Source organism: Nelusetta ayraudi, unplaced genomic scaffold, assembly GCF_046127955.1.
Source record: "Nelusetta ayraudi isolate G7.1 ecotype Tasmania unplaced genomic scaffold, CSIRO-AGI_Nayr_v1 ptg000136l, whole genome shotgun sequence".
Taxonomy (NCBI): Eukaryota; Metazoa; Chordata; class Actinopteri; order Tetraodontiformes; family Monacanthidae; genus Nelusetta; species Nelusetta ayraudi.
In genome coordinates this window covers 3770188-3784339 of record NW_027466186.1, presented here as the reverse complement: position 1 = coordinate 3784339, position 14152 = coordinate 3770188, and the positions used below count along the sequence as shown (strand labels likewise).

General features: G+C 44.1%; 1 protein-coding gene across 6 annotated transcripts in view; it reads right to left on the bottom strand.

Annotated features, from left to right (window-relative positions):
• Positions 1–14152, bottom strand: part of LOC142879402 (CUB and sushi domain-containing protein 3-like) — a 194173-nt gene that overhangs the window by 73532 nt on the left and 106489 nt on the right. For 5 of the 6 annotated variants that reach the window (XR_012925297.1, XM_076012676.1, XM_076012678.1 and 2 more), the window contains 9 exons: positions 12434–12558; positions 12223–12319; positions 10942–11046; positions 5935–6053; positions 5024–5093; positions 2784–2900; positions 2313–2522; positions 1334–1522; positions 331–508 (listed from right to left, as the gene is read on the bottom strand). Coding sequence is in view for 5 of the 6 variants with exons in the window: in XM_076012676.1 (XP_075868791.1) it covers positions 331–508; positions 1334–1522; positions 2313–2522; positions 2784–2900; positions 5024–5093; positions 5935–6053; positions 10942–11046; positions 12223–12319; positions 12434–12558 (1210 nt within the window). In the remaining variant the exon portion in view is untranslated. The remainder of the gene's footprint in view (positions 1–330; positions 509–1333; positions 1523–2312; positions 2523–2783; positions 2901–5023; positions 5094–5934; positions 6054–10941; positions 11047–12222; positions 12320–12433; positions 12559–14152) is intronic. The other variant, XM_076012677.1, reaches the window with a different exon arrangement.

Genomic DNA, 14152 nt, shown 5'->3' with positions numbered 1-14152 from the left:
TTATGGCTCGATAAACCTGCAGCTACTGCAGTTTAAACCAATCCCTGCAGCGGCACGTACGCTTGAACTTGTTTCCAATAGTTCTGTTTTGTCTTCTGTGCAACTACTCGCAGTTGTTGTCTAGTTTCGTCAAATAAATGGAAGCAGATTAGCTGATGTCAAGTGAAATTACTTTTTTGGAGAGTTGGGCACGATGGCGGAGAGAGATTTCAGAAATCCGAAGGATCCATCTGCTGTGCAAGGTCAATTTCCAAAAGATTAATGTGCGCTGCAGGAGTCAGAAGTGTGTTTGATGAACACTGTCTCACTGCGAGAGATACGGGAACTCACCACACAGTGATGTAGTCGTAGATCGGCTCGGTGTTGATGACAGAGAAGTTGATGTGGATGCCATACCCCGGAGGAACCCTGACGGTCCACATGCAGTCCTGGAAGTGCGGATACTCAGCTGGGTGTCCGGGAGAATAAATTGTGCCATTCATGGATGTTATATTCCCACCGCAGAGAGCTGCAGGGAGAGGAGCGAATCAGAGGGACTGACAGAAAAACCAACTGCTGAATTACTTTGGGCCATAAAACTATTTCTCCTTCTCTTCACGGTCATATGGACCCTAACTTTGACCGGATCAGCTTGCCGTTGGGCTACTGGTGGTACATAGATATAAAGGTCCGAGATACACTGGATTCTGGCGGTTGAGGACCTAATGCCACCGGTTGGTTTTAACATTAAACACCACTTCAAGGAGAACGTGTTAAAATCTGACTCCGAACTAAAAGTTCAAACTACATCATGCAGGGGTTGGAGAAGTCAACTCGTAAGAAACAAAGTAGAGTATGACAAGTAAAACCTATTTTACATTAAGAGCTCAACTCTGAGCAAAGCGCTTTCATTTATTAGACCTGGGCCACGGCAGCGAGGTCTCCTTGAAATGTACAATGATACATGCATAATTAGTTTTGTGATAAAGCCTTTTAAACGCTCCATATATCACTATAATGCGTTGTATCAGTTAATAGTTCTGTAAAGTGTTGCCACGCTGCCAGTGAAGTAGTAGTGGAACTCTTATGTGCGAGAAAAAGAGGAGAATTATAAACAGACTGAGACAAGCACTCCAAACTTTTTTGAAGTACTCTAACGTTATATATCCCCTACCCCTGCTTTGCTATATTTCCTATGGAATGTACAAACTGATGGCAATAATCTAATGATGACATACAGCATATTTCATTTGCATATTTTCTTGTCTTAAAGTTCTTGCAGTTTTCTGTGTACCACCATCAGACGAAAAAAAAAAAAAAATTGTGGCTTTTGCGTCAGGCACTGTTAGGTCACCTTCGCATCGAGGTATGGGGTGGTTCCAGTTCCTGCTGACTCCGTGCAGGCACGTGAGGGACGACTCGCCAAGAAGAGTGTAACCCGTGAGGCACTCGAAGGAAATGGTCATCCCCACACTGTAGTCCAGGCCAATGACAATGCCGTTACGAAACGGTCTCGGATCTGGACACCTCTGAAGTTCATACGCTAGGAGGGAAAAGAAAGAAGTTCCGTCTGTCAATTGAATGTGTAATCAATTTAAAAAGATGACCTGAAGCTTGATTTGATCAGTGGCTGGACATATATAGTGGCCAGTATAACGGCTCACTTTAGCTCAGAGTTAGTGGACAGATCGAGGGGGGGATTTGAAGAGGATAAAAAAAAAATCAAAAGGTCATTATGACAAGGCACAGTGTTAACTCAGCCAGACACTGGACTATAACAGTCAGTGCCAATGAGACTGGTGGCGACAAGGGTAACAGTCCAAGGACTGCAATGGCCAAAAGACTCGACAGGCAGGAAGTCAAGATGAATCTCAGCAGCAGGCAATGACAGAGCAGAGAGACTTTTCTGACCGAGACCATTTTGGAAAGCCAATCAATCAAATGTTTTTATTACAGGGAAGAAATTAGTTTTTGATTTAGTTTTTTACTTCTTTTTTTTTTATTGGAAATACATTTTTTCTTTTTATCTTGTAAGTGTGTTGTCTTTGTCTGGATTAATAAAACTGGTTGAGTCAAGGCTTGCTAAAAAACTACATATCAAACAAAAAATATTTCTGGGTAGCAACATTGAGTTTAGTTTGTGTGGACAAAGCAGTTTGATCACATTTACAGTAGAGCATGTTTGTTGATTTTGGCCGTGTCAAAAATAAATACCTTTTATCTACTAAGTAGTTCCTCAATCATCACACACACACACACACACACACACACACACACACACACACACACACACACACACACACACACACACACACACACACAAAGCATCTTACCCTGGTAAACCATGTGGAAGCCAGGCTTATTCTGGGAGTAGTCGCTGTGGAAAAACAGGGTGGTCTCGTGCGTGGTGCTAAAGAGGGAGTTGGGCACCGAGGGGCCACTGAAGCGATCAATCACTGTTCCCGTCTCCAGGTTCCCGCTGCGCACCTCCAAATAGTCGTGGACGGGCTCGGTGGAGAAGTTCAGAAACTGCAGATGGATCCCTGAAAAAGCAGATTAAAATACTAATGAAGTCAAAATGAAAGGGGGTGTATTTTCTTTGGGGAAATTAAAAGGCACTAGTTTATTTGTTTCAAGAAAACAAAGCATGCATAAACCGACTGGTCTCTGTTTTCAATATTGGGTTAGCATTGAGAGCAATAAACAAATCAAGTTCACGGGAAAAAAAACAAAAACATCTGAGAGTTAGTGAAAGAAAATAATAAGAGGAGAAAGAAGGAAAGCCAAGAGTGAAGAGCAAATACCGAAGCCAATGGGGAGCTGTACTCTCCAGCTACAGTCCAGGCTGCTCTGGTAATTCCCCGGGTATCCCGGGCTGAGAATGACGCCGCTGAACTCTGTCATGGCGCCGCCACACTGAGCTGGGGGAGACCAACCGTGGAGAGGGAACATGTCACGCGGGTAACAAATGCCTCGATGGGAAAACTTGTGAAAAACAACAACAACAACGACGAAAAAATTAAAAAAAAAAAGCACTGACCAGGCGTGGGAGGGCAGAGGGCACGGACACTGTTTTTGTGCGCGTGTTTGAGTTTTGGGAAATGTTCAGCGGTGTGGGTGTTCTTTAAGGAGGAAGCATCACCGCCAGCCGCTCGTGTGCCACTCTTGCTCTGGTCCTGCTCGATATTGCGCCGCTATTGTTTGTTTTCTGCCTCCTGCACCCGCGCTGCTGTGCTCCCAGCGAATGACCTCCCACCCCTTCATTTTCAGAGTCAGGATCCACTTGCGTGTTTTTTTCCCTCTTCCCACTGTTTGCCTCGGCGCCTGCTCAATGCAGGAACAATTGGGTGAGAGCGCAGTCCTGACCCGCTCAACACGTTAAGCGCCCCGAGATAACACCGTTATGATATGACGCCATAGCCAAGTAAAGCTGAGGTGAATTGGAAAGGAAGCGCCGGTTACGGCTATGTCTGACACTGGGACCTGTTAGAAATCACGTCTCATGTTTGTTCACTGCGAGCCAGAGCCAGTTTTAGTGGGCGAGGGGGAAAAAAATGAACTGTGGGTGGACTCTATGAGCTTTGGATTACAGCTGGGGGGGGGGGGGGGGGGGGGGATTTTAGCATCTGTTCGAGCGTCTACTTAATCCTCAGGAGAACATTCTTTAAAATATTACATCCGCAGGCCGAGTCCTTGTTTGGAGGGGTTTTAAATTAGAATCAAAGGACCATCCATTGTTGCATTGTGTTGGTGCAAGCTTGGCGCTCCCCTTACAACACCTCTTATCTCTTTTATGTGTGCGTCCCAATGTTTTTCGTGAGTTGAACTGAACTGAGAAGTTATAGTCAGCCCCTTTGGCGTAAATTCTAAAGCCCCGACGACCACCTTGCAGTAATGCTATTACAGCCATCAGGGGCTATGAAATAAACCCGTGGAGAAATCGCCGCACTTTTCTCTTCCAGCCCAATAGGAATATCAAGCATGTGGAAAACAGTGACTACCGCGAGGGAGGTGGTACTACAATTTCTTTGGAGACCAACAAGCGAAGCCAGACGGAGACAAAATCTATCTTGGGGATTAAGCGCGCTGCCGGCGAAGGGAATTTGCTTGACCTGCTTGCGGATGGCGCCGAATGAAAAGGACCAGCGGAGAGGCGCTCGCCGTACGTGGATGATGCTGTTTGTTCAGGGGCGTGCAACCGCTTTGATGTGGGCTTATCGGCAACGCGGCGAGCACGGCTCCCAGGGCGTGGGGCTAAGCGAACATTCTTTAAACGGGCGAGGAGTTTAGCTAACGAGGAAACAAATGCGTCCGAGAGCGGAGCCCGTCGACGGCAAAGCTCGGATTTATGTCTGCGGCGAAGTGCGAGAACCCCGGGGATGGAACATTTGCATGAGGAGCGGGGGCGAGAGTCCCGCGCGCTCACACGCACGCGCTACAACAGGGGTTTCAACGCTTACATGTGAGTGTTCCACGTGCTCGCGTCCGTGCAGCGGTCAACCACACGTTTAAACGTGAAAGGTGATGGGTGAGAGTGCCTCAGTAATCCCGGCAATGTAACAGCGCGTCAATTAGCATCGGCAGAAACAGACAGAGTCCTTCATCACGGGCTTTGGAAATCAGTGATACACAGAGACGGCGGTGAGTCAGATTGATTTTTAGTTGGGAGGAGAGCAGAAAATGTATAATTCCCAGCCTTCAGACCCTCTAAAGCCCTTAAAAACAGCCCCACTCGTACAATGAAAATATTGCTTTTCCTGATGCAATAACAAGACTTCTGTGGAGCGCTGGTACATTGTGTGGCTGTGCATGATTATGTATCTTACGGGAAGAAATAAAAGCAGCCAAAAATACAACAGAAGGGATAAACCACAAAAGGTCAATAAAAAGGTGTGTGAGAGACTCACTAAAAAACAAAAAAAGGAGACTGTTGCTGTGCTACATCAAAGAGAATTCTCAAGTCAGGCGAAACACAGTCCCAATAAGACCTTGCAAATATGCAGAGCAATGCTAAAAAAATAAACTAAAAAAAAATGTATCCCACCTATGCAAAGAGGCACGGGGTGATTCCATCTTCTGACAGGACCAGGCATGCATGTAATGTATGCATTACCCTGTTCGGGAAAAGAAACAAAACATACATTCAGCACTTTTTTAACACTGCATCATACAAATAAGAGAAGGTACAGTACATAGAGAGATCAAAAGGATGGATGATTGCAGCACTTTTCCCCTCCTTCCTCGGATTCAGTCAGTCAGATTTCTCCCCCCACTCGCCCAAAAACCTCTCCTGCTGCCCTAAATTAATGATGGCATCAAGAATAAAAGAGGGAACTCTTGCTGATGGACGGCAAAAAGTGCCACCTGAGCACCGACTACAAAGAAGTACGTAGCTGTCTGAGAGAAACAAGACAAAGAGCAGATCTGTTTAGTTAAACGCAAAAAAAAATCTCTCTCACACACACACACACACACACACACACACACACACACACACACACACACACACACACACACACACACACACACATAGCCTGAAGCTGTGTGTAAGAAGTTTCTGCTGGTGGCTGCAAAGAGAGAGAGAACGTGAAAAGACAAAAAAACATTTACAAAAAAAATGAGTGTGGGATTAGTGAGCTGACTGTTAACCCAATCCACCGCCCGTGGCACTGGATGATTCTACGGCTCTAAACTCAAGTGTCTATCAAGGCAAAGCTGCTTAGTCACAAACACACTGGAGCAGGGAAAGAGCCTCAACAGCCAAAAATATGCATCAAATAAACACACGACCTGAAACATGTCAACAATTTCATACCCTCCCTCCAGTTCTTCCCGCGCTGGCTCTTAATTCGACAAACACGACACACAAATTACATGAAATATGTACTTCTGCAGTTTTAACTTTGGCGAGCGTGCGGCGATGTTTTCAGTGGATTCATTTGATTTTCCACCCACCTGTAAGGAGAAGCCTTGATCGCACTGGAAGGACACCATGTCGCCCACAGTGTAACGGTCGCCCACTTTCTGTCCGTTACTGGGAGGCAGCGGCTCGGGGCACGAATCCAAACCTATTGCTTAGGACAGAGTCACAACACACAAGTGTGGACAGCAATCATTCTTCTGCACAACGCGACCCACCAGCTGTTTGCTGATGGAGTCATTTCCGTTTCATCTGCGAGCGTGGGAAATGAGAGGAATTATAATAAAACCAAAACAACTTTGTGCTTGATTTCATTGCACTTGTAGGGCTCCATTAAGTTGCATGACGAGTCAGTTTTTTTTTTCCCTCCCTTTTTCCTTTTTCCTCTTCACACTCGTAACGTTTGCAAACTGGGACGCGTCACTGAGCTATTCTACTGGTGCCTTTAATCGCAAAATCCTTCTGACTGTGATCCGAAGCAACGACTGTGAAATTACAAAGCGATGCCTGAAGTGTTGCTTGACAGGAGCATTGAGCTCCATCGGAACAAAGTGATCATTGTTCCACTTGCCAGGTACTAAGAGGCTTGAGATTGCATTTTAATGGCGAAAAGTGGCGGCGGCGGCAGTTTCGGCTTTCGGCGCCGAGGCCACACTGGACGGCGGAAACTAAAGTTTGGCTTCACTTTTCTCAAATGTCAAGGCGCACAACTAAACGAATACACAGGGGAACATAAGAACTCCAAAATAAGTGTTTTTACTGATTTGGTGCATTTCCAACATGGTCAGTTATGATTGGACAGATTTTGGTTATTTTTTTGTTGCCCTTTTAATCTCACCAAAAGTATACAGAGGGTAGAGGGAAGAAGGAACGCTCCATTACACCCACGACAGTTGAAACACACTCGCACATTAAGCCAGAAAAGGTGTTGATAGTTCAAAACAACAATGTGGGAGGACGGCAGCCTGAGAGGCCCGGGGACGGAGCTCAAACACCAACACAAGCAACTTTCCAGAGTGATGAATGACGGGAGTGGTCATTCCACTGAGCAAAGGCTGGGTGAACAGTGTGTGTGTGTGGGAGTCCACAGTCACCTACACAGAGCGCAGAGAGATATGAGAGGAGTCATGAATATGGCAAGTGAGAGCAGCGCCTGTGCTGCAGAGGGAGTGGGTGGATCTTTTGAAGCTGTCAAGTTCTGTCATAAGTGGGCTCGAAAACCCTCGTGTTTTAATTAATTTCAACGAGACTCGATGACGTATTTCATGAAAGCACTGTCGGCAAACGAAACACACTTGGCAGCGCAGGACAACAGGACGGCGAGAGAGATTTCTTATTTTTAATTTAGTGGCGCGTTCAACTCAAAAATCAATGATTGTGTATTTTTTTTTTTGGTTAAATTTCAGAAACAGACTCGGCTTGAATCTGCTTCAAGCGTGACTCAGAGGGATAAGGCATCAGTTGGAGACTGATTAGTGGAATGTTGAATCAATAATGATTGATAAAAGCTTTGCTTTTAAGAGGCGCGATGGCACGATGCACTGATAAAATCTTACCTTTGATGGTGAAAGTGTTATTGCTTCTTGCTGCCAAAACCATTTGGGACTTTCAAGGGTGTTAAATTCAGTTTGGGCTGAGTGAAATGTCACAACAGAACATAGTGGTTTTTATATTAAGAGTATGTATTATTGTAGTTTTCCACCAACTGATTATTTTCTGAGAATGACTGCAAATACAAACAATTACCAAACCAAAAGTCTTTTTGAAGAGCCCATTATATAAAAAAAAATATGAGTCACTGCAAGTAATAACAAACCGATAAATTGTCTTTTTTTAAGTATTAACACTAATATATCCCCCATTACATCCCAAAGCAATTTGGTTGAATCACATTGGTGATTGCGGGGCAGCGGGCTTTTCCAGAACAGAATAGAACAAAACAGACGGTGCTAAAAGACAAATAACACAGATAAGGCGATACAATAGGCGCAGGCTAACAATTTAAGGAGTGTAACAGAGGCAGAGCTGTCACTTCTCTGAGTTAAGAGTGCCAATGAGAGCTGAAACAGACCAGAAAGCGGATGAGGGCTATCTGCCAAGAGTCTCCTGGCTCTCCTCCTCCTCCTTTCACTGTAAATGTGGGTCAGAGTCTCCCGGGTCCCCCCCCCAACCACAATTTGACTTGTCATTTTTACAATCCTCCTCAATTTGTTCTTGCACTTGCAGCTTAAGTGGCCAAACCAAGCAGAAAGATTGAATGCTCTCTATGTGTGCAGTGTATTCTAAAATCTGTCAAGGCAGCTCGATCTCCTGAGAGAACGGAAAGGCTGCGAGCGTTTCTTAAAAACAACAATGTTTTCACAGAAGTCTCCGAGGCGATACAAAACTGTGCCTCGATATTTAGAGGTATCAGAGGTTGACCATCAAGTGGAACCTGCTGAACTGACAGAAGCTCATAGAATTAATAGCCTAACAAAATGGGTGAACGTACTGTACGTAAAAACTCTAAACACAATTTCACCCACTTAAGATTCTGCTCCATTTGTCCACAGAGATGAATGTGGACTGAGAAGCGGGGAGGAAAAAAGAGCATAAGAGGAGGAGAACGACTCTCTGGATTGTATGCGCACAAACCCAAAGCATCTTCACCAGCGCCACTTGTCCCAATCTGCCTTAGACCAAGGATAAAAATACATGAGCTGAAAACACCAAAACACCTGCACCAGAGATGAAAGCAACACTTCAGCTTTTTACTTATTTATTATTATTTTTTTTTTTTACAGCAGAATGAGTTTAGAGGCCAAACAATTCTGCCGCAGATACCGAGTGACATCAAACAGAAAGAGCGGCGCATTGTAGTTCAAACCTGAATTGCATTGTGCTTTCTTGCACGACGGCGTGCAGCCCAGTCTGGCGCGCGGAAAATGTGCCAAACTTGATTACAGTGCGAGGACTCGGGGATGAAACCGTCACATTGCATGTGAGACAGAGCCAGCTTTTGTTTTCCACTATAGGAAACCATCTGTCTTTGGAGAGCCGGTTAAACGCTCAGCTCTTATGAAGTTGTAGTGACAGGAGTCGGCAGGATTTCTGTGACGGGTCTCAATGGACGACAACCGCTACCCCAAAGGAAACATTTTAAAACAGATGGTTGACTCACTGGGTCTCTGGCAAATCCCGCTTGCTATTTGCGGTGCCGCCGCACTGTTCTTTCACCGTATTAACGAAAAGATGAAACTGCAGCGGGGAGGGGGGGGGGAGACACAAGAGCGCGAATCCAGGCAACCAAATGCAGCAGGGGAAAAAAAGATGCATTGTTTGAAAACCGCGTCCAGAGTTCTTGTGAGCGACAGAACTAGACAGGTATCATAAAATGTATTGAACAGGATTTATAAGCTAGCAGTTTCCTAAAAATAAATAAATAAATAATAATAATAAAACTTGGCTTGATTGCAAATCACAACTGCTTGCTTGCAGACAAACAAGGGAACCAGATGGCAACCAAACAGGTTTTAATAATAACGTGAGAAAACATACTTGGAGGATTAACAGTTTGCGAAATACCGCCGACAGTTGGATCGTAAAAGTGGTATAAATGAAGAGCCGCTTGGGAGCAGAGCGAACAGGTTCTTCTTAGGAGCGGAGCCAAATCATTCGACTCACACAAACGAATTGGAAATCCCATCACATGAAGACTGCTGTAAACAACAGGTAGTCAGTGTAACAGTGGAACAAAGTCGTCACAAGCAGCAGTTTAGGGCAAGAACGTGTCGTCGGGTTTTCATTGACATCAACTTCCAAGAAGTGACTCAGTGATTCAGTTGCTCCACTGGGGCCCGTTCTGCTCCTCGTATTTTAAGGCAAGGTAAATGTTCGGCACGCTCTTGAGTGCATCACAAACATGGCCCCTGGCAAATAGCCCACTGAGAGACGAGCATATTTAACAACACATGAAACGGAATGTGGGTGCAGCGAGTTGAAGCGCTGGGAGGTTTTTGCAGCAACGACACCAGCAGGGAATAAAACGCTAGAAAAGAGGAAAGTCGGAAAAAAACGTTTTACTGACTTTAGTAGACATCAGTGGTGTCCTGTGCCCAGTACGAGATGGCAAAGCAGGGACCAATCGTGTGATTTTCAACTGCTGAGGATCAGGTGGCAATGATCCAAATGTTTTACATTTTTGTTTGTTTTTTCTCAAACGTCACGTTTCGGTATAAACAAGACATTGTTTGCATTGGCGATGAGTCGGCCTACAACCAGTTAATGGTGGTGGTACTGATTTTGTATTGAGCAATTTGCATGCTGACTTTTAACACCACTAATATGACGCGTCCTCCTACTTGGATCTCACTTCAGCAACTCAGCAGAAGACACTGAATCAACCGAAATCTTCATTTCCATGTTACATTAAGCTGCCACGCCACTTTGAAGTGAAAATTAGATTTCTGTTCTCATTTTACCGTAAATTATTTATTCTATACATAACTGAAATGGAGTTTTATTTCTTGCTTTGTGGCAGAATATGAAGTGACCCGTGAGGCTGAGTGAAGTGGTCTAGCTTTACTTCAACAATGCTGCCCTATGGAAATACTGAGGTCTTATTTTATAAACATTTTTTAGATTGTTTATTTTAGACATTTATTAAATTTGTTTTCATGGTTGCACTGCAATGCTAAACTACAAAGAGATTGTATTGTGTTTACTGGATTTGAATTAATCGCAAAAAGCAAAACCTGGGATGAAAGAGCCACATGAAAGGGTATCGTGACAGATCCTGTCGTTGAAAGACAAACAAAACAAAGAAAAAAAACTAAGGGACAACTTTAATGAGTTTTTCGTTCCTTCTTTATAATGCATTACTAAAGTCTCTGAATTGCAAATACTCAAACTTTAGTGACATGGACTGGGGTCGTCCCAAGTAGCAATCACATCTAGTAGCAATTACATGACTTTTTTATGATCTTTTACCAGCAGAAGATGGACACATGGAAACAGACTGTGGAGAGATGAGTGACAGGCAGGCAAGATGTCGCCCCTCATACCTGTGTACTCCAGGTGGAAGCCGGTAGCAGAAACACTGATGTCAGACTGGAAGGTCAGGTAGAGATTGTTGGACGTGCTGTTCAGCAGCTGGGGAATTGTGGTGCCTGTAATTGACAACGCGGAGGACAACGTTAAGATTCTGTCGAGTCCTCATCAAAGATCAAGACCCGCAAAAGATGCACGTGCGACAAACACGAGAACATATGTTGATGTGCTGCATATATTATGGAGATGGCGATTTTTTGCTACTGTGATCTGTTCCGCCGAGTATTTTTATCTGTGCAAGTGATCTCTACTGTAAGATGGATGTAAAAAAAAATTATTATTTAAAATCAAAAGATGCCTGATTGACTGTCTTTATAGCTAATAAGGTGAAAAAGAAGAGATAGTAACACAAAGACATAGATGCTTTCACAAACTTATGACTTCAGAACAGTGGGAAATAAAGATCTTTTATTTAAAAAAAAAAGTACCATTAATATGATGTCAATTTATTTTGTTTTCCTGCTTTGTTACACATTTTGTAGCACAAAGGTGTCTTTCAGACAACCGGTCCTTCCAGCTAAAATGCTGGTGATTCAGCTGAAAAACAGAAGATTCTGCATGTGAAGCAAAACTCTTGCATCATTTTCGTCTTCACCAATTTGTGCAGAGACTTTGACATGAACTCATAATCACCCGAATCACTTCAAAGCAGAACTGCGTTGGTTTTTATCGCTTTCTAAATGTCTTACCCTTTCCACAACACACGCTGCCCTGCAGAGAGGGCTGCAGCACGGAGCTATTAAAACGTGTCAAGAACCGTGGCTCCAAAAAAAGATGTCCACCACTTGAATAATGATGCTCCTGGTCTTCAGGACGTGACGGCAGACGCCATTAAGCTACAGGAGATCCCGTCTTATGGGAAATCCCCTCTCTGGCATGAAGTGATGGATGGCTTCTTATAGGTTGCCATGATGCAAGAGGATGACGTCCATTAAACCCCAGGGCAACGATAGTTTAGAAAAATTCTGCAGTAAACGTGAGTGAGTGAAGATCTCCGAAAGTGAAATGGGAGGGTTTCGTCCCGTCTGACCTCTTTCACTAGGTTTTCTGCGGCACTTTCAAAGGACACACAAAATGTCATCAGCTTCATTACCGCATTCATCTGGTGTGTGTGTGTGTGTGTGTGTGTGTGTGTGTGTGTGTGTGTGTGTGCGTGTGTGGGATGGGGCACTGTGACATCTGATTGAAATTCAGGGGTGACGTGACAGCTCAAGAGCTGGCTGTATCGGTTTTACCTGAGTAGCTACCAAGTCTTGGAGCGTTGCCATCAACCCCATCAAAGAAATCCAGAGAGTCCCAGTTGTGCTCCGTAGCAAAGGTCACAACTTGGATCTGCACAAAAAAAACAAAACAAAACTTAATGTCACATACGAGGCAGAAACAGATACAGGAGTACGAGTTTCATTCACCGCAGTTTAAATGCGGGCTGTGATGGCGGCCACTCACTTGGATCCCAGCTCCCTCAGGAACGGAAATTTTCCAGGCGCAGTTCAAATAGTTGGCGTACGGCTCCGGGTATCCGGGAGAGAGGATAGTGCCTTTGCGGTCAGTTAGCACACCGCCACAGGAGACTGGGGAGGGAGAGGGGAGGAAATTAAGAAGATATATAAAAAAAAAAAAAGCAGAAAGTGAGAGAGACAAAATGACCCGTGACGAAACTCACATCCGCACACCAAACTGCAGAGCCACAGTCGGGAAATTGAAAAAATAAAAAGCATCAAAGAAATTTACGACTAATTATTCGTGGTCGATGAAGATTTAGCAATGCGTAGAATGTGATGCCTTTCCTAAGCAACATGACAATTTTTTCTGTCTTTCTTCCTTCAGTGAAAGACCAACCGTCCCGGAATCCTGCCAGCTACCCTTTACACGCCGCTTTAACTTCATAGTGTGGGCATTAAGTTTTGTTGTAACCAGCTTCTCATAGCAGAAGCCATTGACTTGTGAAACAACAAAACATGGATGACAATAAATAACATTCAAAGGAGCTGGATTCAGGTTTAAAAAGAAATGCCATTATCTTTAATCAAATGTTTAATTGTTTAAATGTTTTTTTTTAATGATCACCGGGTGATTTCCCAGATGAATGTTAAAACTCAGAACTTGGAGATAGTAAGAGGAATTGTCAGTCGTAAGAGCCTTTACAACGGAGACACTGGTCAAGTCTGTCTACTTTTTGTTGTTGTTGCAGTTGTTCACAATTGTGACGTGAGCTGCAGTAAATTTTAGGAATCAACAACTTGATACAAAAAATGTCTGCATGACTGCATCCATCTCCAGCAATGCATACAGTCGTCAAACAAAGTGGACGAAGTAAAGAGAAAACACTCTCTGGGCGAACAAAAAAAAAGGAAAAAAAAAAGAACCATTAACGAGAGGTTTAAGGTACAACCTCATAACGGAGATACTAAGACTCCACACTCCTGCTGTAGTGCTCAGACAAACGAAGCCTCAAAGTTCCTCAGTGACTGTATCGCTCCCCTGTCATTCAAAGTTATCGAGCTTCTCAGCGTTAACGCTGTTGCTCGGCACAAGGGCGAGCCTTCAGAGGTTCCACACGCTGAGCTCCACAGTGGAGGAAGAAGAATAAAATAGATGCCATTACTCAAAGGAAGGCTCTACCCACGGTCATCCAGGTCAATAATCATCCCACTTTATGACAAGCGACAGCCGCTTGAGAATTTGGTGGTGAAAAACCACAGGGACAAAGAAAAAAATACCACTCATGACAGACAGGAAAAAGAATGCTGTCAGGGTTTTTTATTTTCTTTTTTGAGAAGAGTCTTTTCAAAGTTCACGTTGGCCCTTTCACATACGATTAAAGACTCATATCAAAGGGTTCTGCTCTCGTCACTCACAAATGATTCTGAATGAAAGGCTATACGGTGTCTCAGGGGGAGTTGCACCATCACAGCATTTCTGTAATCTCCAGCTTCCTCATAAGGACGTTGGAAACCTGTGACGCACCTTCCCATTGATTCAGTATAAGAAGAAGCTCCTTCAAACGCCAGTGAGAGCAAAACACTGCAAGAATTCTAAAAATGCTTGGCCAGCTCCAAATCGAACGGCGGTACGAAGCTCAGAGACAACTGAATTATTTAGAGGATGAAATATTGGCCCGTTGTATTTTGCCTATTAGAGCATAATTTCTTTAATCTGTCGCAA